The sequence below is a fragment of the Artibeus jamaicensis genome, unplaced genomic scaffold (assembly GCF_021234435.1).
Source record: "Artibeus jamaicensis isolate MK-2021 breed Jamaican fruit bat unplaced genomic scaffold, CSHL_Jam_final contig_432, whole genome shotgun sequence".
NCBI classification, from domain to species: domain Eukaryota; kingdom Metazoa; phylum Chordata; class Mammalia; order Chiroptera; family Phyllostomidae; genus Artibeus; species Artibeus jamaicensis.
The window spans coordinates 14,509,564-14,535,073 of NW_026521828.1; the positions used below are offsets into that span (position 1 = coordinate 14,509,564).

The 25,510-nt window shown below is 39.3% G+C and overlaps 2 protein-coding genes across 2 annotated transcripts; both read right to left on the reverse strand.

The window, feature by feature from the left end:
- Positions 1–437: 437 nt before the first annotated feature.
- On the reverse strand, positions 438–7,077 carry SPINK14 (serine peptidase inhibitor Kazal type 14 (putative)). The gene is given in 3 exon segments (XM_037161912.2): positions 438–483; positions 1,415–1,551; positions 6,985–7,077. Coding segments are annotated over 3 exon segments (276 nt in total).
- Positions 7,078–15,249: 8,172 nt separating this feature from the next.
- LOC119061352 (double-headed protease inhibitor, submandibular gland-like) lies at positions 15,250–20,019 on the reverse strand. The gene is made up of 6 exons (XM_037161857.2): positions 19,899–20,019; positions 19,301–19,314; positions 18,647–18,768; positions 17,123–17,165; positions 15,755–15,861; positions 15,250–15,316 (listed from the first exon to the last, which is right to left on the reverse strand). The coding sequence occupies exons 1-6, from the start codon at positions 19,966–19,968 to the stop codon at positions 15,271–15,273; spliced, it is 402 nt and encodes a 133-aa protein (XP_037017752.2). The 5' UTR covers positions 19,969–20,019; the 3' UTR covers positions 15,250–15,270.
- Positions 20,020–25,510: the final 5,491 nt, after the last annotated feature.

Below are 25,510 nucleotides of genomic sequence, written 5' to 3' on the forward strand. Positions count from 1 at the left end.
TGGCAGAAGACATGGCCAGGAATTGTACAGTGCTCCAGAGTTCCTATTAGTTGGTTTTTGAAATGCCAAAGAAATATAGAAGAAAATTCTGTCATGTTTCTTGGAAGACACCTGGAGCCTGTACAGAGGAGAACCCACTGTTTACAGTACCAGAGAACTGATTAATCCCAGTGTCTTGGATCCTGAGCTCAAATGCTTAATTTGTTCTGCTTCTGAAACTTGAGACACAGATATAAAACCCAAGTGAAATCAGACTTTCATAAAAGTTTATTAGAGAGAATATGGAAGGCAGAGAGGGAAGAGGCCTAAAGAAGGGAGCTTCAGCTATCTGATACAAACTTCAAAGGGCCAGCTCTCTGTCACTAAGGATGCATGCGAGGAGGACAGCTGGGCTGCAAGAGGAGGAGACCTCTCCTTTCTCATCCATGTCTGCTTGGCTAGCATGCTCCATCATGTAGAAACCTAACTTTCCCATGAGATTTCCTAAGGAAAGAGTAAGAATAAATATTTAATTAAACAATAGAACATCAGAGCTACCAATATACTTGAGAATTATCTATGGTCTGTATTTTATACTTGAGGAAACTTAGAGCCAGAACAAAATGGGAATGAACTAAAGACAAAAGCCAGGTTATTAGATTCCCTACCTAGTTTTCCCTTCATGATCCTAAGATAACACTGAAGATATTATGACCTATGCTACAATCTCTTTGAAAATAGGCTCCAGAGTCTCTCCTGAGCTTGTGATATAGGAGGCATGTTAATCCTTATCTTATCTGTCAAATACTCTCACATTTCAGCTAAATTACTTATTAGTGGGGATGACCTGGGTTTTACACACTCCTGTCATTACTCCTCGCACAAAATTACAAAATAATCGTTGGGAAAAGGGCTTCAGTCTGAAGCCATGGGGGTAATTTTTCTCCCTGTGAACTGTACTGATTTCTACAAAGATCTAACTTGAAGCCACTTTTCTGTATGATCTGTGTATCTGATTACTTATGTCAAAAAAAACTTCAGTTTCAAGCACATTCTGATACAGAGGTTGAAGAGAGCTGGGAAGAGTCAAAATCACAGTTTGTCTTAAAATCAAAGAATTTTAGGACTTGAAGGGCATTTGAAGCTCAAGTGAAAATCCATCATCTGGCATTGGGGAAAGCAAAAGCTCAGAGAGAAGAAAGGCTTCTACAGGCACCACTGGGCACAATGAGTGCACTTTGTACCTTGATGGACTTGGTATGACCACAGGCTCTTTTCATGGGGGGGGGTGCTGATCATTATCTGTGGAAGCTGGAACCAATTCTTGGCCTCAAGGCTGATGTCCTTGGTAGAGGAGGTAGATATCAATTACTACGGGCTGAGCTCCTTTGCTCTTCTCTTCCCACCCCTTCCCCTGCCCCCAGATAGCACTCACAGGCTGTCAATGCACAAGGTACAGGGATTGTCCTAAGTCACCATATTGGTGCCACAGATCGGCTGATAGATACCAATACAGGGGTTCACTGTTACTCTGAACAAGCTGAAGTCTTCTTTCCTATATGGACATTTCACCTGAAATTGAGTTGGAAAGAATGATGTGATGAGAATCACACTCATGGCCAGGTAGCTACCCTCTGGACTTTATTAGGAAATTCTAAACACAGCCAAGATTCTATCCAAGTCTCCCAGAAAGCTCTCACAGCTCCCCCCTCCACAAAGCAATGGACCCTACATATATCCCTCCGATAGCAACAGGAAATCTCCTGACAGTGACAGAGAACAGAGGCCTGCTATGCTAGAGAGGGAAAAGGAAGAGTGGATAAGTAAAATTTATCTGGGTAATTTAGCTTCTCTCTCAATCTCCTTTGTTCCCAGACTATCAGATCTGGGAACGTATTTTTAGAGATTCTCTGTGCCAACTCTGCTAAAGGAACTGAAGCCTGTAATTGGAAAAGATGCTTCACTGAAATCCATATGCCTTGACTTCAAATAGTTATTGTGGGGGGGACTTTGCCTGCAAGTCTCTCTGTCTGCCACAGATGAAAGTAATACTATCAAGACATAATCTTCTTGGGGAGGAGAGGTGGCCAGTTTCTCAGGGGAAAAAGACCACGAGCATAGAAACTCTTTTGAGCTTAGAGAAACTATTTGAGCTTAGAAACTCTTTTTCCTTCTTTCCTTTCCACCATCTCCACCCCGGCCGGACCACTGACATCTGCTTCCTGTATCTGTCACCTCCACTCATTCCTCCACTCATTCCTGTCAACTCATTCCTCCACTTCCTCTTTTCCCCATGTCCTCTAGTTTCTGTAATTTAAACATCAATTGAATCATTTTATTGTGTTGAGTATGATCTTTTAATTGTACCTCATTTCACATTTTAAAACACTGTTCTTAGTATGGGATAGAAGACCCCATGTGATGTGGACTCCCCCAACACATTCAACCTTGCCTTATACTGGCAAGGTCATTTGCCTTTTTAGTTTGCTCCACCCCCCGCCCTGAATGCTCCATGCTTCCTCCATCTAGGGGCTTATGGTTTGTCATGGCCACACCCCCTCAAACCTACTCTTTTTTCTCTGAATCTAAACTCATTTTACTTTAAGAACTCAGGTTATAACCTATTGTCTCAGAGATACTTCTTAAAATGAAATCCCAACCCTTCATTCTTTCTTTTTATACCTCTAATCAGCGTATTATAAAGCATTTGTGTAATGATTTCACTAATTCCACACTCACAAAAGATTCTAAGTCCATAATGGCAAGGCCTGTTTCTGATTAGACTAACACTGTGTATCCAGCACATATATTGACTCTTCACTGCATAAATATTTGTAACCTGAATGAAATATAAAACAGCTTAATATAGAGTAAGGAAAGAAAAAAGCAAGATCATCTAGCATCATTGTCTATAAACATAGCTTCTTTTTTTTTCTGAATGAGCATACTCACTGGGGGAGGGGCTCACCTCCTGTTGTGAGAGTAGCATCTGCTGCACCCTTCCCATTCTGTGCCCTGTCATCCAAGTGTTCAGTCAGTGACTCAAGCAGGTAGTCTTCCTCACCACTCTCCACCTGGGTGACTCCTTGAGGTCCCAGCTGAGATGTCCCCATACAAGAGAGGCCATCACAAATCACATTGTTTATAGTAGTATCTCTACTCCTAATAGGTATCTGATGTGTGCACCGGCTTACAGTGCCTGGCTCGCAGTGCCCGTGGATGAGACATGAGACAAATTCACATGGACTAGTGAGTCCTGTGGGAGAAAAGGGACAGCACGGCTACTCCCTCAATTGGAGAGCACCTCAGAGCGGCCTGGCAACTCTCTCAAGGGGAGAGCACCCCGACCCTTGCCTAAACAGGCTTTTATTGTTTTTATTTTTACACAGGAGTTCGAGTACAACTTATTAATCATTGTCAGACAGTAAACAGTAGATAGCATACAAAGAACTGTTAGGGCTTCATCTAAGTCAGGGTCTATCAGCTAAAAGGCTATAAAACTTTGGGAAAACAAACTCATATTCTACCCAGGCCTTATCATTTAACTAAGAGCATTTTTAGCAAAGCAGGCTTCACAGGATTTTACATATCCTTTCTGAGGCCTGATCACCCAGGGAGCCCACCATTCCCAGCACAGGGCTGTACCACCCTCTGTCATTGTTCCAGGCTTAAGTCAGGCAGAGGAGGCAGATAGCCAAGGAATTCTCGGAGACTTCTTGCAGACAGACTGAGGACTCAGGCTTCATCAAAGCTGAGGAGCGAGGGTCCATTACCCCCTTTCTCCATAGCCCCCCAAGTTCTTCCCTGGGGCCTCCACGTGATCATGTTTGTCTTAGGGGGTTCCCCTCTTGGGGAATCTTACCTATCATTGGCTAACTGATTAAGCATTGGAGGCCAGTTAGGGGAAAAGGAGAAGCAGCGCTCCTGCCAGGGAGATAAGCTTTGTCTCCTTAGTGGCTTATGGTCTGAAGGTTGCTCACTCAGCCTTAGCCATGGAGGGGTGGGTTACAGCTCTTGAAACCAGGCAGGGCAGTTCCCAACAGCTATTCTCTATCATTCTCTCCTACTTCTTTTATGTGTAGAATTTAGTACAAATAACAATTGTCCCTTTCCTTTTTTTCTGGCTCTTTGTAAGCTTCATGAGAGAAGGAAATATGTCTGTTTTCCTCACTGTTGCATAGCACAGAATGGAAGTAAATATTTCCAAAAGAAAATAAGAATGAGTAAGTTTCATTTAGGGGTTGATGGGCAAGGGGAGAGCTGCTTCTGCAGGCAACTTTGGAGAGGAAACTGCTAGGACTAAAGTCTGAGACCAGAGGATGATCTTGGATGTGTTCTGCAAAGTCTTGCTGGAGCTCCAGCCTCTCGCATCTTCTATACTCTGATCTAGGGGTCCCTTGATGGCCAAGTTCCCCTTAAAAGGCCTTTCTCACCAGTCAGCTCATAATTGACTTTTTTAAAAAAGTAAAACTCAATATTTACAAATGAGACAAAAATTTTAAATGGCAAAAATTCCTAAAGTGGAAGAGTTTTTGCAGTTTAATTTACAAATCTACAATTAAAAAATAGTAATCTGACTTCTGGTCAGGATGGAGGCGCAGGTAGAAACACTGTGCCTCCTCACACAACCAAGTTTAAAGACAACAAAGTTTTAGTAACAAAAAAGCAACCAAAACAGAAAATTGAACTGCATGGAAGTCCAACAACAACGAACCTTTCAGCCAGAATGGTAAGAGGGGTGGAGTCAGTGGTGTTGGAGCAGCGTCATGCTGGAAAAAGTGGCCAGACTGACCCAGGCACACAGGCAGCGGTTGGCAGATCCCAGGTGTAGGGTGGCAACAGTTCAGATAAACCAGGTGAAGGAGTGAGCAGTGAGATAGACGGCATAGGCTAGGGCCCAATTGACAGGAATTAAAGCCTAAAACCACCAATTGGAAAAACTTTAGGGGTCAAGGTGCCGGGAGAAGCTCACAGGCTCACAGAGAGTTTGTTGGAGAGACCCACAGGGTCCTGGAGGGTGCACAAGCCCATACACCTGGGAGTTAGCACCAGGGGGGGCCTGGTTTGCTTTTGGGAAGCAGCAGAGGGGACGGAAATCTGAGAGAAAATGGAACAAAGGCCATTGCCCCTCTCTGACCCCACCCCCACATACAGCGTCACAACCCAGCTACTGGGTCGCCCCGCCCTGGTGAACATCTAATGCTCCGCCCCTCATATGTAACAAGTGCAACCTGACCAAAACATTATGGCTCAAGAAGAACAGCTCAAATCCCCAGAGCCAATACTTCTAAGTGACCAAGAGATAGCCAACCTATCAGATGCACAGTTCGAAACACTGGTGATCAGGATGCTCACAGAACTGGTTGATTTTAGTCACAAATTAGAGAAACAAATGAAGGCTAAACTAATTGAAATGAAGGGAAATGCACAGGAAACCAATAGTGATGAAAAGAAAACTGGGAATAAAATCAATCGAGTGGACCAGAAGAAAGGAAAAAAAATGACCAAACAGAAAAGAATGGAAAAACAAGAAATTCAAACAAATGAGGAGAGGCTTAGGAACCTCCAGGACATCTTTAAATGTTCCAACATCTGAATTATAGGGGTGCCAGAAGAGGAACAGGAACAGCCACAAGTGGAAAACTTATTTGAACAAATAATAAAAGAGGACTTTCCCAATCTGGCAAAGGCAATAGACTTCCAGGAAGTCCAAGAAGCTCAGAGAGTTCCAAAGAAGTTGGACCCAAGAAGGAACACACCAAGGCACATCATCATTACATTAACCAAGATTAAAATGAAGGACAGAATCCTAGAAGCAGCAAGAGATAAGGGGACAGTCACCTACAAAGGAGTTCCCATCAGACTGTCAGCTGATTTCTCAAAAGAGACCTTACAGGAAAGAAGGGGCTGGAAAGAGGTATTCCAAGTCATGAAAGGCAAGGACCTGCATCCAAGATTGCTCTATCCAGCAAAGCTTTCATTTAGAATGGAAGGGTAGATAAAGTGCTTCTCAGATAAGCTCAAATTCAAGGAGTTCATCATCACCAAGCCCTTATTATATGAAATATTAAAGGGACTTATCTAAGAAAAAGAAGATAGAAAAGATGAACAGTGAAAAGAAAACAAACTCACAGTTATTAACAACCACACCTAAAACAAAAGTAATCTAAGAGGACAGTTAGATCAGGAGTGGAAACATAGAAATGGAGATCACATGAAGGGTTAGCAACAGGGGAGTGGGAGGAGGAGAAGGGGGGAGAAGGTACAGAAAATAAGTAGCATAGATAGTAGGTAGAAAATAGACAGGGGGAGGGCAAGAATAGTAGGGGAAATGTAGAATCTAAAGAACTTGTGACACATGGACATAAATTAAAGGGGGGAAATGGGGGAGGGGTGTGCAGGGTGGAGGGGGATGAATGGGGGGAAATGGGACAACTGTAATGGCATAATCAATAAAATATATTAAAAAAATAGTAATTCCTCATCACCCTTTTCCCTCACTTATCAATTGTTTATTTGTTTCACAATGTATTTAACGCTCAGAAGAGACTGCAAACACGAGCTGAGGCTCTCTCTTCAGGGATTTTGTGTTCCTTCACATTTTCCTTAGTCCATGTCTGAGATGTTTCCTGTTCACAACTCACAGAGACATTCTTGCATGTCTCGGAGCATTTGGGAAAATGCCCTCCCCCAAACTGAACTCTTTGAGAGCAAACACTGTGTTAGGCCCTAGTGTGTGGACTCTTAAGACCCTGCCCTGCCCCTGGCCATCATTCAGTGCTCATAAATAGTTCCCAAGTGCCGAGTAGGGTCTGGGATGTACCTATGGCCACAGCTCAGCTGGGTCCCCAGTTTGAAACACTTTACTCTGGGCTCCTATACCTGTAGGGTACCTGTCACATTCATATGATTGGTCTTCGAAGAATACTGCAGATGATCTTGCTGTAGTAAGGCTCTAAAATAGCAATTCCAAAGAAAACTCTGATTGACCTAGTGGAACATTACCTTAAACTGTCCACGTGGTGGCCACCATTGTTGAGGGCCTGAAACTAAAACATAACTGAAGATAGTTACAGAATCTAATGGCCGATAAATCATAGCCTAATATTTTCACTGATTAATAATTCTTAATCTGGAATAAAAGATTTCTAAATCATTACCAAGAAGACTTGCAATCATTAAAACATTTTTTCATTTTTCCATGTATTCACTTATTTTTTTCAATATGCAAAAAACCCTTCTTCTGATAGATAATCAGCAGAGGACTGTGGAGATACATCTGTGGTCTCTTGACCCTCCAGTCCAGTATATCAAATTACTTTCTTAAGAACTGTATTTAACTAAGCTTAAGCAGACTCAGAACTGGTAGCCCATATATGAAAGAAATTCAGAAAGGCTAGAACTGTCAAGAGACTTTTTAGCCCAATCTCCCTATTCACAGAGAGAGGAAAGAGCCTTGCTTAAGAAGTGCCCAGAAATTCATGGCAGATATGTGAAAAATCAAGCCCTGCAGTCCTTGAGGCTAGGAGACATTATGACTTTCTACATGACTCTTCTCTAAAAGAAGATGCAAAAGATGACAATCCATTCAAATACATGGCAAAGTATTTTAAAAAGTTCTGACCTTCTGAGATGCGCTGTGGTGTAGGCAAGTAGCCGACCACTTTCCTATGTCTCCTCACTGTATCAGCTAAGCTGCTTGGTCCCCATGAATTAAGTCTCATAATCTGCATTAATAGATGAAAAAACCAAGGCCCCTGCCCACTGGCCCAGAGCTTTTTAACTTTTTTACCACACCCCATTGCCTCTCTCTCTCTAGCTATAGATATATATTGTAGAAATAGTAAAATAGCACACTTAAATAAATAAATAAGAATGTCAAAGCATCCTATTTCAGATCACAATGCTAGAGCCCACAAATCCACCCTGCATGACTGCCGGAACCAGCCAAATCGCTCACCAGATGGTGGCATCCAAGGGATCAGGATGAAGAACAAAAATGAGCAGAGTACTGGGAACAATGTAGCCATTTGTCCTCCTGGTGAGTTCTTAAAATGATGCTCTGAGGTACCGTCCCAGGACATTGCCCTTTAGCGCAATCACCAAAGCAGAGATCATCAGAATATGAAGACCACCTTTGAAGTGGAGACCCCTCTCTAGTCTGCCCATTGTGAATTCAGCATACTGCACTTGGAATGCCTTATTCCACCCTTTCCACAGAGCAAACACCCAGGTCAGTCATAAATAGAAGTGGAGACCTCAGTGACAGATCTGTGACTACTCAGAAGACAAAAGGAAATCAGCAGCCACCCTTTGGGCATAATTGTATTATTTTAGTGTGTAGGTATTTTAGGTTTCTGTCTTGAAAAGGCAGCTTTTTACTGGAAGACTCACCCAATCCTTTCTTTCTTTCTTTCTTTCTTTCTTTCTTTCTTTCTTTCTTTCTTTCTTTCTTTCTTTCTTTCTTTCTTTCTTTCTTTCTTTCTTTCTTTCTTTCTTCCTTCCTTCCTTCCTTCCTTCCTTCCTTCCTTCCTTCCTTCCTTCCTTTATTTTTTTTAGGAATCTACAGAGAATATAATGAGGCTACTTGACACTTCTAGACAAGAGCGTCTCAACTAAGGAAGTGAGTCTGTACTTGTTCATGAAACAGAGACTATCTCTTTGGATTAATACAGAGATTTCTAATAGTATTCCAGGGATACTCAGTTATGCTAGGAATCTTCTTACTGGGAATGCTAGACTCTCTTGGGGTGTTCTCAGAAAGTCCGTGGGGAGAAAAACCATTCCATACTACTTCACAGGAGCCCCAAAGCCATTTTCACCCAGACACAGAAAGGGAGACAGACATCAGTGAACAAATCTTCTGGTGGGATCATCTTCCCTGCAGCAGCCTCTCCAACCGTGGAGAACAGCGTATGCAGGTCTCAGAGTCAGATCTAGGACCACATTGAACTCTCCTGTCTCCCTAATCTTCCCTGTGTCCTTTAGGCCTTTACCTCTGCTCTGTAGCATATGGCAACAGGGAATTTACATCAGATTTTGCTGCTATGCTGAAATGTCTCCTCAGCACTACACTCCCCAGGATAGTTGGAGGTCCCTGGCACAACATCCAGAGCTGCCCACCCTGCCTGCTCCTGAGACAATGTAGGAAATCATGTTTTTGTTAGGTACACCCCCATCTCCTCCTGACATCTTCCCTGGACTCTTTTGGGAATGGAGCAGCAACAGTGGAAGATCCAACTGCATTAACACACGACCCCAGGTGCCCACTCCCCCTCTCGCATATGCCCCAGTTGAGGCACCTCAGAAAGAAATGAAAGGGAGAGGTGACATGCTTTTGTGGCTGGTGACTCTCATTTAAGGAGCACCTGTTAGGACTTTGGGAGAGGACAGAGTAGCTGCTTGGGAGGAGAGCACTGAGGCATTGTGTGCTGGACAGAGTGGACCTTGGGAGGCTCAACATTCAGATTCTGTCCCCCCAGCCTCATCAGGAGGCACTGGGGAAGAAAGCACTGGACTACCTGGAAGACTTGTAGTGCACGGAGTAGCCTGTGGTGAGCATTCCAAAGAGGCAACAGGCATGAGGAGACATACCACAGCAGGTAAGAGCACAGCAGAAAAAGCATAGCATTTTGTGCAGTGATAATTAGTACCTTGGGCCAGAATGCAAAATGTGAAAACAGCTAAGAAAGAGAGGAGGTCTCAGTGATGGGTGAAGTGATGAATGCCTTTGGCAGTGGGTCCAGCTTTGTCCCTATATCAGTCTAGAGCCTTTGCAGCTGTGCATCAGGGAACAGATGTTATGATAGCTGACTTCCCCCTGGTATCTGCACTTCCTGCCTCTCTCTTCCTTTCTGTGAAGAACAGTGGTTCTTACACCAAGAAAGTGCATGTTAACTTAAAAAATAGAAAATAACAAAAGAAACATGAAGATGTGAAATATCAAAGCCCAGAGACAACTGTTAAGCATATATTGAATAATATAATTCCAGTTGAAAAGCAATATATATATATATATATATATATATATATATATGCACATTCTCACAATCACATGCATGTGTTCTTATTGTCATATTCAATCACATTTTTGTAGTACACATTGTTTTCTGCTTTTTATACTTAGAAATGTACTATGATGTTTTCTTGATCTTTAATATTAAACATGAATTTAGAAGCCTCATACCATGTTTCATCACACATATGGATTATATTAATATTCTTCCATTGTTGCTCAGTTAGGTTAATTCCAATTTTATTATTATTAACAATGCTGGAGTCAATAAATTTTAATTTATCTCAGTTACTTTATCTCTTATTATTTCACTTTAATAAGTGTCTAAAACCAAGCCTCTTAAAAACTTCCAGAAAAAGTCACCTAGAATATGAAAGAGGTGTTTTTTCATGCAGTTTGTGGGCTCTGTGCTTGCAGTGCAACATGGAACATTTTGAACATACCCTATCACTTTCTAAATGAATTACTCCCCTGCACCCCCAGTCAGAGAGGCAGAGGCACCCATTGTTTAGAAAGGATCCTGTACAGAATAAAAACAGATAATCTTGTCAACTTGGAAAGTATTTTCTTTTTTCTCTGGATAGAATTATCCTACTTGCACAATAGGGTAAACAAACCTTCCTTAAGGGTCTCTTTTGTGGTTTAATTAAGCTAACATTTAATATTTTTATTGATTTTAGAGAAAGAGAAAGAGGAGGGGCAGAGAGAGAGAGACATTGATTCATTGTTTCACTTACTGATGCATTCATCGGTTTCTTGTACGTGCCCTAATTGGGGATCAGACCCACAATCTTGGTGTGTCAGGACAATACTCCAACCAACTGAACTCCCTGGTCAGGGCTCATGTTTAAACAGCTTGGAAAACTGCCCAACCCAGATTACTCACCAATGAATGCTATTTATTTGGGGTCTTTCTTTGCCACAGGAACTGACATGGGCCTTGTTGGCTCAGAGCCCCAGATTCAGGACATTACATAATATTCGAAGGAATAATGAGTGTGAAATTGTTTCCCACCAGAGAAAAAGTTACATTTTTTCCTTTGCTTTGTCACAGATTTGATTATCAGGGCATCACTGGTTAAGTGTGTTCCCATAGGCCTTCTATTGTCTTAGATTCTGATTTGTCAGGAGTCCTGTGCAACACTGGATAGAAACTCAGCAGGGAAGGGGACCCGCCTCTTCCTTACCCTAGTGGAGATTATACCTGCACAGGGAAAAATCATTAAACAAACAATCACCCATGGTAGGCAGACTTGAGGAAGGAATTTCCAATATTGAAGTTTTCTGAATCTTGTGGGATTCACACATTAATCAAGGATCCTGTGTTTCTCATCCACCTCACCATCAAAAAGCCAATCAATAGCCCAGATTGGAGTGGCTCAGTGGGTTGGGTATTGTTCGGCAAGGCAAAGAGTCATGAATTTGGTTCCCTGTCAGGGCACATACATGGGTTGCTCATTTGTTTTCAGGTTGGGGAGTGTATGAGAAGCAACCAATTGGTGTTTCTCTCTTACATTGATGTCTCTTTCTCTCTCTCTCCCTCCCTTCCTCTCTAAATAAATAAATAATTTTATGAAGGAAAAGTCAAACAATAAATTCCATGAATTCAGTATAGGCAAAAGAGAAGCAAAATGTCTTACCATAAAAGGAATTGCATATTATCACCATGTAGTTCTATTTAATATGTGCAAAAATAACAGATATGTCTATAAACATCATAGGAAAGAAATACAGCTAATATATTTTTAGCTGTTCTAAACTCCCCTAATTGCAGTTGAACTAATATTGGAATAGGAGAATAAGTAAAATTAGGAAATCACAGGTCCCTGAGAGAACTGTTCATATATCAATTACACCCACAGCTTCATTCCAAAAGTTACAACTTGGGGCTTTGTCCCTGGATGTCAGGCTCCTATACCTAGCTACAAAAAAGAATTTTAATTGATATGTTACAATGTCACCTCAAACCAACATTTTCAAAAACCATCTCCCTATTCTAGTCTAAAGCAGATTCTCATCACCTTTTAGGTATGCCAAAATCTTTCAAAGGACTTAAACTAAGTTTCCATTGTTCTCTGGCAGAAAGTCCCACCTCCACTGTCCACCTGCGGTGCTTCCATAGTCTGGCTCACTCTTTGACCATCTCCACCCCAGTCCTGAGAGCCCCTTCTTTAGGTCCCAGGAGCTGTTTCTCCATCACCTAAGAGCCACCACCCAAATGATCAGTCCCACACCAGGGTGTAGGATAAAGTCTTTCCCTTCTCAGGGATTGTATAGAAGTTACAGGACAGCATCAGCCATACCTGCATATTCTCTTGTTGTGTTTTTCTTTTTTAATTTTATTGGGGTAACACTGGTTTATAGCAATGTATGGTTTTCAGGTATACAGCACTATAATTAGACATCTGTATTCTCTATTGCATGCTCACCACCCAAATTCTAGTTTCTTTCCATGACCATATATTTGACTCCCTTTATCCACTTACTGATGAACATTGGTCTCAAAGATGTTTTCATGAATTTGACCCCAAGGCAAGGGAAACAAAAGTGAAAATAAATGGGTGGGACAACATCAAATTAAAAAAGCTTCTGCAAGGCAAAAGAAACTATCAACAAAACATAAAAGCAACCAACCAAATTTGGCAAGGTATTTGCAAATGGTACTTCAGATAGAGGGCTAACATCCTGCCCTGTTCTTGAGCTTTGATTTGGGTAACGGAATTTCTGACCTGTCCCTTGCATAGTTAGAGATCAAGCCAATTAGCAAGTGCACTTTTCCACGTGCTCACTCTCCTGCAAAATAGTAGCTGATGCATATATGTCCACAAGAGGTGTATAGATCAATGAAGTGGATGAAAGATTGCAGCACCCCCAGAGTGCCCTTGACTGTGGCCAGTCCTTGTCACTTAGTAGATTACTAATGGGTCTGTAAGTGTGTTAAAGATTAATCCAATAGAGATTACTAATGTGCCAAAGATTAATCCAATAAAAGTTTATTTCAGATATTGTTAATAATTATATTTCAATAATTTAGAGGATGTTTTTGCAAGAAGGAGATATTTAAAAAGGGGTATTTGGATACATTTTACACACATGTCTTTTCAATAATGAGAAAAGTGTTTTCTTAAAAAAGAGTACAAATCCAAGCTCTAGGCTCAAAAGTGTAGAGAACTATTGACTGTCTTAATTTTTTAAATTTTGATTTATGCCTACATGGATATATATTTTAATAATGTTCCTAAAACTTGTATTTTCTTCCTCTGTAGATTGGTTATCTCAGGAGATGAATGTTTGCAATTATAATTTATATGCACTATATTTAAATATATTTTATTTATATATTTGTATATAAAATGTATTAATTAATTTATATTATATATTATAGAGTAACCTTACTTATATAAATTATGTATTAAATGCAATACATTTATGTTCATGCAATAATTACATAGTTTTCTTTTTATTCTATAAATTGAAAAAGTGAGTTTATTTACACAAACCATTTTTGTCTAAAGACATTTTTCCAAATATTTAAAACAACATTTTTCTAAAAATATAGTAGCTATTCTATTCACTTAATAACACCACGTGTTTATTATTGATTTTTTATCAATATATAATTGTTATCTTTATTCTGGTTACTGTGTTTGACTTGGAAAGTATTTTGCTCTATATTAACCTTAAATCTCTATCTTCTTTTTTTTAATTTTTAAAATTTATCTTTAGAAGGGAAGGGAAGGAGAGAGGGAGAGAAATACCAATGTATGGTTGCTTCTTGTGCATCCCCTGCTGGGAACTGGCCTGCAACCCAGGCATGTGCCCTGAAGGGGAATCGAACCGCAATCTTTTGGTTCGCAGGCCTGTGTTCAATCCACCAAGCTACAGCAACCAGGGCTAAATCTCTACCTTCTTAAAACCCACAAAAAGTATTCTGTGATTATAATTTTTTAAAGGATTTTATTTATCTGTTTTTAGACAGAGGGGAAGGGAGGGAGAAAGAGACAGAAACATCAATGTGTGGTTGTCTTGAGTGTGCCCCCTACTGCGGACCTGGCTGCAATTCAGCTTTCAGTTATGTTACAAATGTTTCATTACAGCATTCCCATGTGCCCTGACTGGGAATCAAATGAACGACCCTTTGGTTCACAGGCTAGCACTCAATCCACTGAGCCACACCAGCCAGAGCTGATTATAAATTATTTTATTTATACCATATGCATGTTACTAAATCAAACAACACAAATAGCAAGACTTGGTTAAATAATAAATTGTTATGTTTGATATTTTTAGTCTAATATAAGTATCATGTTTCACTTGTCAATTCTGTTTTGGTTGCTGTTATAGGTTGAATTAGGCCCCAAAATGCATATGTTGAGATTCCAATCCTCTAGTTCCTCAGAACATGACTGTTTTGGGAGATAGCATCTTTTAAGAGAAATTAAGGGTTAAATGTGGTCATTGATTGCCCCTTAATCTTATATGAATGGTATCTTATAAGAAGAAGAGATTAGAAACCAGACAAGCACAGAGGAAAAACTATGTGGCCCTGCAGGAGAGTGGCTTCTCCAAGCAGAGAGGCCTCCAGAGAAATTTGAAGTCTGAATCCTCATCTGTTCCAGCTACCTTGTATTTTCCTCAGGTTTTTGTAGTGACTTCAATATTTAATCATATAGTACTTGAACAATAATTAAAATTTTTAAAAATGTAAAAAAATTAATCATACCATACTGTTTTTAATCTCTTCCCCCACATGATCAACAAGATCTTTTGCTGATGCCCAGTATGTGACTCAGTCCCCTTTAAGTGGCAGCACCTAAAGTATGAATGTTATTTTTGGTCTGTTCTGATTATTTAATAGTATTGTGAATTTTCACTCTATCTTCCTCCAAATATGAATTTGCCATGTTTCATTAGTGTAGCAAAAGATAACATAAGACTCATGGTCAGGTGAGATCCACCCACTGACACATGCTTACTTAAAAAATTTGAGTCGTTTTAAAATGGGAGGCTATGACCATATTCTTTGCTCACCAGAATGTGTATAATCTCTCCAGTTCTCAGCTTCAGTAGGAGTAAAGGAAATCTTTCAGTGTGACTTATAGTTCAGGAAAATGACCATAGATATTCTCCTTATGAATTATAGAGATGAGCCAGGTAGTTTTCTACTGAGATTCTTTTATTGAAGAGTCAAACCCATGTGTTTGCCCCCAGAGCTCCCAGTCTCTCTATGTGGAACCTGCTAAAGGAGAATCGGTGCCCATGAGCATCCAGGAGACTCAGCATGATCCATAATTTGCCAAATACAGTGCACCACGGCTCCTCCTACAAGAGAAATCATTTGGAAACCTTCAATAAAAGTTTCATATCTTTAGGTCAAAGGAATGCCACAAGAACACAGCATGAAAGGTGAGCAATTAACCACAAAACTTCAGCAAGGTGAGTAAAAAAAATTCCATGTGCTTCTAAAAATCAGTGCCAGGAATCAAAAAAATCTGTAAATTTCTCTTTTACCTGTCAGTACAAAATATTGTAACAAGTTTCTTGTTTTTCTAGTTTCCATATCTTCCTACTATTCACTTTCTTTCTATTTTCCTCTCTCTCTTTCCCCCTCATACTTCTTCTTGTAAAACATTGTGATTATCATGAACCATATCACTCTTATGTTTCATAACAGCATTTCACATATTTGGTAGCCAAGATGGTTTCTGGCTCTGTGAGAAAAGCTATTTCTGCAAGTAATACATTGAATTCAGCACTTACACAACAGCATTGCAAAACAGACATCTGTTGCCATACACTGCTCCATCAGATCCACAGTGAGGTCTGTATTCCATGGTGCATATAGCAGAATACTGTTTGCACTTAATCTGTCCATGTCCAAAAAAAAAAAAAAAAAAGAAAGAAAGAAAGAAAGAAAAGAAAAAAAATTCAGATCATTAAATCATAAAAAATAAAACTGTTTAAATACCTCGAGGGATCATTTAGTCCAAAATCCCATACACAAAAAGGCATTATCTGCAGTTTACATCATCTGACCCAACAATGGTAAGCCTATCATCACAGCAAGGCATCGCTTAACTCAAGTTCAGGGCTTCCCTCTCCCTCTCATGCTCTACATCTGAGTGACAAATATATCCTGTGGATTCTATCTTGTACTTAACACCCAAATTAGTCCTCTCCTCACCATACTCTCACTCACCTTATTCAGGCCTCAGTAGGTCTTGCCTACACATTTGTAATTATCTGCCAATTTATTGTCCAGCCTTCATCTGAGATTCTAGTCACCCTCCCCACTGAGGCCAGAGTGATTTTTTTTACAAACCAAATTAGAACTTGTTCTTCAACTATTTAACTCATTTCCCATCAATAGAAAGTCTCCTCTTGACCTGTGCTTATCACTCCAGGATCTTCTGCTCTGCCTTCCATATAAGGAAGGCAATTCCAGTACTGAGTTCCATGAGTGTTTCCTGCCCCCCACCATCTCTGTGCCTGGGTGGATGGTGTTTTTCTTTTTTTTACGTGGCCTTACCTGCTTCATCCATCAAATCAACTCCTTTTCCTCCTTAAAAGTTGGTTCAACTACTTTTATAAGTTTCATGATGATGTTTCTCTCTCTCTCACCCATCAAACTGGGTTAGGCACCCCTTCTTAAAATGAACTCTTTTACATGTTCACAATCTTATATTGTTTCAAACTTTATTCTAATCATTGACATCCACTCACATAGCTCTTTACCCCTAAATTGTCTCTATATTTGTTCTCAAATGTTTTTGCGTGTGCTTTAAAAAAATAACTTCCTTTATTGTTATGAGGGTGGACTTGAATCCGTAACTCCTTTAAAATCCTCTTCTTAATATGCTAATTAGTTTCAGTGTTAGAAAATAACCACATGTACATCCATCTGCTCCAGTTAAGGGCTCTCAGTAAAGTCTGAAGAGCTTTCTGAGATCTTCCTTTGGATCAATAAATTAGCCCTACTTCAGGTCATCTGTTTGGGCTATCCAGATGTCTTTGTACATAGTCACAAATAATTTTAAACTATGTATTCTAAAATAGTTTTTCTGTATGAAATTAAGGAATTACTGTAACATTTTATATAAGAATAAATAAAATATTTCCTATACTTACACATTCCCCATCATGAAGTTTTCTGAGTTGAAGTCCTCTTTCTCTGAAAGGGAAAATTTTAGTGAGTGGGTTATGCAGCTACTTGATATTTCATAAATACAGAATAAAATACAGCCACGTGTCATTCTGTGTTGTCTCACCAGGACTAAAAATGAGGAGTTCTGGTTAATATTCTACTCCAGTTGACGAATATTGACCATTAATATATTTGATAGATGATCATTTTGCAAACAAATAGAAATATAACAAAATAGATTAACACTGAAAGGAGACTGGGCAAATTTTAAAAATAGTCCATGGCTATTCAGATCAAAAAAGGAATAATATAGTGTGAAAACATTTTTGCAATTAAAAAATTAAAATAAGCTCAAATCCATCTCTGGCATTAATGGTATGATAATTTTGTTATAGTTACTTCTCCTTTATGAATATTAGATCCCTGACTTTTAAAAAAAGGATATAAGAAAATATAATCAGTAAGAACCCATAGGCCTATGGTTTTAGTAGTGTATGAGTTTGTATAGCCTACAGACTTTATTCTGAATAACAATTGATATTACACTTGACTGTAAATTTCAGAATGGCTAGGAAAGGAAAGGAAAGGAAAAGGAAAGGAAAGGAAAGAAGAAAAATGATGAGAGGAAAGATGAGCTCATTTCTATGTATTCACTAGGCATCTGCTGTTTAGCTAAGATTTGACATGTTTTATCACATTGAACTCTAAGCACTGTTATAATTTCTATCTCACAGATGAGAAGGCCAAAGTGTGTAGTGTATAGTGTATTAGCCTTTATCTGTGAATTAGTAGTCACAGATCTACTAAGTGCAATTTGGATTCTGAACCCAGATGTCGGACACCCAAACCCATGATTTGAACCACTAATCATAAAATAGTGAATTCAAATTGCTGGAATTGCTGGTAATAACCATTCTTTCATTCTCCTAGAAGCTGATGTGTTGTTTCCAGTGAGGAGTGAATATTTAATGTGTGAGACTGGTGGTGGCAGGGATTCCAATTGCTTCCAACTACTCATTTGTATGGTCATTCTCTTCCCCAGATTTTTCCAGGCAACCGCAAGAAGCAACATGAATTTTCTCTGGAGTATGAAAGAGAGATCAAAGTCTTGTAATAGTGTCCATAGCTAACAGCCTAAATAGAGATAGCTGTTTTCTGAGTTCCTATTACGTAATAAGAAGAATAATATAACACAGGGGATTCATATAACTTTGATCAAGATATGTGTTCTGCCTAAGACCAGTCTCTCTTAATGTAATGTGGAAATAAAAATGTGTATATGTAGCAGCTAGTGCCCACTGTATAATATGAATGAGAATTTGACTGGAGATATATATATCCTTAAAGATATAACTAATTTTTTGTTTTAATAAAGCAATGCCCAAAGAGTATTGACAACACATAGGATTTGTCAAGCTCTGTTTTTAAAAGCCAAGCAGATTTTGGCCAATATGGACTTTGTGATTTTTAAAAGGAAGGGAGGGCTCCAAACTGAACATTATACTTACTGTTGCATAATACAAAACATGCATTCATTACTGTAGACTTCCTCATCTGAGCCACATATTGGTTTATATATCTTTAAACATGCAATCCTGCCATGGTTTGCCATGTATTGGGAGCAGTCCACCTGTAAATTGGAAGAAAAATTGATACCCTACATTTTCTTTAATTCCATAGTCATTCTCACTTTGAAATGGTAAGGAGAGAGAAGAAAGTGGAAAGAGTGCTAGCCTCTTCAACTTTTCTGCAAACATGTCTAGAAGATCTTTTATGTACCAGGTGCTGTGCTACAAAAATTAATCAGACCTAGAATATTCCTTAAGAAAACTAAGAACCGGCTGTTTAAGAAGGAAATATTAATCTCTCCTTTTAGGGTTATAATGCCAGTCCAAAGGACTTATGAGTGTGAAAAATAACCAGAAAAGTTTAAATACTACCCCAAAGTAAAATTTACTTTATGTGCTGCTTTCAGTTTGCAAGGAGATTCCTTGTGCAACCTTTAAAAGAAACACCACCAGACAAGAAAAGCAGAAACAGTATGACCCCATGAGGAATTACTTCAATCCAACAGGAGCCAGTTAGACTATTTCCCCAGCTCCATGGGCACATTGACTCTGATTCCATTTTCACAAAGACCATACAGAGAAGGGTGTGCTCACCTGTGTTCCTCTTACTTGATTTCCAGAAGAGAGTGGAATGAGATGCAATTGGAGAGAAGGCATTCGAAAAAGAGCAAATTTCACAGTTAGAAATGCAAAGCAAAATTCATTGTTCACGGTACCTAAAACCATTTCCCAACATCCCTTGCCTAGGCCAGACCTCTCACTAGGAGAGGTCACTTCTTTATTCAGGACCAACTCGGAGTAAAGAGAGAGACCTATGTGATCTCTGGGGAGAAACATGGGGATATCTCTGGTTGTTGGAGGAAGGGCTGTTCCAGGTATCCGAGAGTTCCTGTGGGCATGCATAGTGTAGGCTTGAATGATGATCTCCCAGCTGCACAAGTGGTTTCTGAAAGGGCAAGTCAGAATCCTGAGGGATCCTGATCAAGAACTGGAAGAGCCTACAATCCTTTTATTCTTTTCCATTTCTCTTCCTCTTCGTGGAAGTCTGACCCATTCCCACTTTGTCAATCAGATGAATCCAAGTAAATGCCTTCTAAATTTTCTCCTGACTTTAGCATTCTGTAATCACTAAGAACTGAATAGATTGCATTTAACATAAAAGCAAGAGTATTTAAAAGGAATCTTAACTCACCAGGTGGAGAGCCTGCCCATGTGGTGGCTGCCAGAGCAAGAATGGCAAAAGCAGTGATGGTCTTCATCATGGTGATGAATGAGGATGCTAAGGATACACTGCTCTGAAGCAACACGTCCACAGAGAGAGACAGAGGGAGAACAGTCTGCCTAATGTATACAGATATATATATAGTGCATATATGAGGGCAGAGTCCCACCTTCATTAAAAATTGGCCTTTTTAATGATTGGCCGTTTACCCAAGCTAGGGCATTTTTTTTTTATTTGTCAAGGAAAGCTTCCTTATTATCTTGATTTATAGAGAGTTGGAACACTTACACCCTGTAAATCATCTACCAAAAGGTTTTTTTGTGCAATAATCCTTTGATTACTTAGCAAATACAATGGCATGGTTATATTTGAGAATAAATAAACCATAGATGCAGTAGAAAGAAATAAAACTAAAATGACATGTGTTGAGTTAGCAGTGAGATCTCTCAATTCTGCCCCCAATTTGTCACTAATATTTTCAGAAAAATAAGAGACACCCCATAAAATGACATGTTCAAAGGGTATAAGTTTGCATGGTGACAGATAACTATTAAAATTAATGGAGTGATCATATTTTAAGGTATGAAAATATAAAATCACTATATTACATACCTGAAACTAATATAACTAATATAATATATAGCAATTATACTTAAATAATTTTTAAAAGGTTAGATTAGATGTAAGACAGTTGAAATATAGGAAGTAAAAGCAAGGAGAACATTTCTTTTTTTTTAATATTTTATTTATTTATCTTTAGAGGGGAAGGGAAGTAGAGAGGGAGAGAAACATCAATGTGTGGTTGCCTTTTGTGCGTCCCCTGCTGGGAACTGGCCTGCAGGGAACTGGTCTGCAACCCAGGCATGTGCCCTGACTGGGAATCAAACCGCGATTGTATGGTTCGCAGGCCTGTGCTCAATCCACTAAGCTACACCAGCCGGGAAGGAGAACATTTCTTTTAATGTTCTCCTACTACTAATGTCTACTACTACTAAATGTACAGTAGCAGACAATGTAAATAGTGAGCACTGTAACACCTTGCTTTTCTAGAGCATGAAGATACTTTACTTGAAGTAAAGTCTTGTTAAATGATTAAACTGGTAAATTATGTAGACCACTATTATTGCTACTTAGCAGATGGGACAAAAACTCAGAAAGATTAAATGAATTCTATTTAGTCTCAGGTCAGAGTGGGAACTGCTAGTTCTACAAAATTCTAGCCCTTTATTTCTCTTCTAAAATACCTTTTTTTCCTGTATTAAGATATATTATTTAATAAATAAAATGGTCATTTATAATGAAAATTTTGGTTTTAGCATACTGTCTCATGCCTCTTATGAGTATAACCATGATATTCTGTTTAACACAATCCCCTGTCTATCCAAAATAACCAATATTTTTTTTATAATACAGACCAAATAACTTCCAATTACTTAGCACTTTCATTCCTATTATCTCATGTGGTCCTCATATCAACTTTCCAGAAGATAGAGTTAAGACAGAGTCAAGTCACAAAGGAAAAACTTGGAGATTGGAGAAGTTAAGCAAATTCCCCAAAGCAGTCAGCTACCAAGTGATAGAATCTTGACCAAAATTGGATCTTCTAATTTCAGATGTTATGACCTCACACTAACTTCCTGCATTTATTTCTAATCTTTTAAGGAGTATTTCTCTCATTCATACTTTCCATTTTCCAAACACTACCTCTTTCCTTTAGGTAGAGTTGCTTAATTTTAGTTTACATCATTGTGAAATTTGAATACTTATACCTCACCCATATTTCATGGCTTCATCAATGTTTGAAATATACATAACACAAGAAATGCCCTCCAGAAGCTTTTATGAATGAGATAATCTTCCCAGGTTATAGTGAAGCATCTCATTAGACCATTTTTAAGTAGGTAGAAACAAAGACAGTGGCTCAGAGGATGTTAGAGCAGGTGGCACCCTGAACAAGCATCTGGGTCTGTGGTTTTCAAACTTTTTATTGTTTTTTAATTAAGAAATGGAACATATTTTTCTTTCCAAATGTCATTTTATGGGGCCAGTAATAAATGAAACATATTTTTAAAGGCAGTGACTTGAATAGAAGCAAGACAGAGCTTAAGAATACCTGCATTATTACCACAAACCTCAAGGTTCCATGTCAATCCTTTTGAGAACTTCCAATTGAAACTTAAAAACAAACAAACAAACAAATAAAAAACAAGAAGGCAATAAAAGGGTGTGAGGACACTCAGTGAATCAGATCCCCTGAAACTGGTACAAGATTCTCCCTTCTGTGTCATATGTTCTCATACCACCACCCAGCCCTGCGTAAATATGAAATTTCTGCCTCTAATACTTCCCTAAAGAAGGTGAGAGAGGACCTGCCACTTGGGTCCTAGACTTAGTTCTCCATTTCTTATTGGACATGACCTTCTGGACACCCCATAAAACCTTCAAGGTCAACATGTTCCCCAAAAACCTTGATGCCAAATCTCATTTTTAATGGCTTCTCTTCCTATTCACTCTGCTATTTGTCAGCAGTAACCAAATCCACGAAAATTTCAGAATCTTTAGTTCTCTCATTTTCCCATTTACATGTAATCTCTCACCAACCAGATTTTAACTTGTGTGTGCCTTCCTTTGCAGGAAAAATATGTTTTATATTTTGTTGTCTTCTTTTTGTAATTCATAGTTCAAGAATATGGTCTAGAAATCCACTTCCCATGTTCCACCCTGTGGAACAAATGTTGCACACAAGGTCCCCTGTCCCCCACAGATGAAAATAAAACTACCAAGACATGATCTGCTTGAGGAGGAGAGGTGGTAAATCTCTCAAAGGAGAAGGACCAAGAGCCCCTTCCTCAATGGCTTTTATTAGGTTCATAACACACAGTAATACAGGTAAAGCTCATCAATCAATGTCAGGCAGCAAGGATCAAACAATAGATAACATTTCAAAGACATCTAAGAGCTTAATCTGAGTCAGTGTTTGTCAGGTAAGGGGGTTGCAAAAACTTTGGGAGACATACTCATTTCCTGCTCAGACTGTTATCATATGAATGAAAGCACTCTTAGCAAAGCAGGCTTCACAGGACTTTACAGATATACAGATGGCCAAGAGGTACTTGAAAAGATGCAAAATTCTTTTTTATGCCTGATCACCCTGGCACTCGCTCTAGCCTGCAGAGGACTGCACTGCCCTCCTGGTCATAGGTTTTTAGGATTAAGTAGATTAGAGCCAGGAAGCACTTTTCCCAGATGGAAATGGGGACTCAGGCTATGTCAGAATAGCTGGGGGTGAGGGTCCATCACTCCCTCTTTGCTGCAGCCCCACCGAGTCCTTCCTTGAGGGCTTCCCAAGCAATCATGTCTGGCTTAGGTTGCCCCACTTCTGAGGGGCTGTACCTGTCATTGACTAACTGATCAAGAGTTGGGGGCCAGAGATGGATGAAGCACAAGCAGCGCTCCTGCCAGGGAGATAAGCTTTGTCTCCTTAGTGGCTCACAGTCCGAAGGTCGCTCACTCAGCCTTATCTATGGGGGGTTTACAGCTCCCCAAACCAGGCAGGGTGGTTCCCAACACCTCCCTTTTTGGAAATTCCCATAGACTGGACAGATAAATAAATCCCATCAACAAACTCTAACAAGACAGTTTTTCTTTCTTCCTCTTGCCACCTACTCAGTAATTGTCTAAGGATTTAAAAACAGCATGGAGAATTATGTGAACTCAGTGTCATCACAACACATTGTCCAAATTGAAAGTCATTTCAAAGGATCCACACCCATTTCTATTACCAGCTGCTTAACAGGCTCAAGGGTTTTGCTTTAAACAAATTGATTAGCTGTGGCTCTATTTCAGCCAGCCTTTGATGTGGGCATGTTCTGGCATGACCCCCTAGTAATCCCCAATATGTTTCCATGCGTGGTAGTTGTGAGTTTTGATCAATAAATGCAGGCGTACAAAGATATTTAGTCTTTTTTGGTGCTAAATAAAATTACATTTTATTATGCCTCCCACCCCCATTTTTCTTGGGTTTGGGAAGATTTGGTCCCATTCATTACTGGAACTTATGAGGATCGAAGATGCTTAAGCCTTGCTTGGAAAATGAGAGTAGGCCCTCTGGTATGGACACTCTTGGTTGCTGCCTGTACCGTGATGGTCCATGCTGACCACAGATGGTTTCCTTCACTGAGTATGCTCCCTGATTCTATGCCACACAGGAGACAGGGCTGTTTTTGAGCCTGAATCCCTGAATCTAGGGTTTGTGAGATACTTGTTTTAGTCACACACTCAAGAGTCTTATGCCTTTTAAGGATGCAGTCCAGCAGCAGTCCCTTTCATTTTTCTTGAAAATTGTATTCCTCATGTTTTGTCTACTTTCTAAGTATTCAAGCCACAAATTGTAATATCTTGACTATAATATTTGTATGCTTTTGTCCAGTTTACCTCAAACATCCTACACTTCTTTTTCTGCTAGTTTTGTGATAGAGGGAAGGAAAGATAGAAGGGGGACTACATAATAGCATTTAAATACTGCTTTCATTGTCAATACTGTGTTATTATTTCTTGTTTGATATATTGACATTGAACTGACTATCAAAATTTCATTCTTCTTTAAAATCTTCTTTTGTGCACCCAGGTCAGTGCTAATCTGGGGTCAGGCAGCTCTACCAGAAGTACTTTAATGGGTACATAAAACTGGACTCACCTAGCTGCCTATACCTCCTCTGAGTGCACAGGAACAGCCAGTGGGTGAGGAAGGATGTGGCATTTCCTGCTTGATTCATTAATGTTTGTCCTATGATCAGAGGTTGGGATATAAGCAAATAATTTCTGTGGACACAACTTGTCAATAACTCATTTTTTGAGATCTTGGCAACAGTTCTGGCAACTTTCTCACTTAACATTTTAGGATCAAAGTGGAACCAAAGATAAGAATATAGTAAACTTGTGACTTTTCTTCTTATTGCTGTTCCTGGGACTCCTTTTGTGTGAGTTTCACCATTGGAGTTTACTGTTTATTGCTAATCCCATTACTCTACACCAAAAAAAAAAACAAACAAAAAAAAAACCTCTGCATGTGTGCTATCTCCTACCATTTGTTCCATGGATTTGGCATTAAAATATTCCAGAAGTGATCATTTCTGTAGATAATGAACAATTTTCTAGGGTCACTGAATAGGAAATCCATTCCTTTCAACCAAAAACAATCAGATAGGTAATATTATTCGCATGAATAGTGTAGAACTGGGGTTCATAAGGCTAGAGGGACTGGTATAAGGATCATGCACCAAAAAGCCATATACTTGAATTTGTATTTCTGATTTACACTCATTTCAGTAAGCTAAGAGAATTACTTTCTCTCTCTTGCTTCAGGATTCCCTTATATTAAATACGTTGAATAAATCATCTCTAATTTTCTTGAAACTCTGTCAATCTAGGATTTTATCATCCTAAAAATAACCTTTTCCTTATTGATATTGTCTTTAACACTACTGACTATATTTTAGCTGATAAAATGCAATTAATTAGTTGAAAGCACAATGTAAATTACAACAACACACTTCACAGCATATTTTTCTGGCCTCATGCTG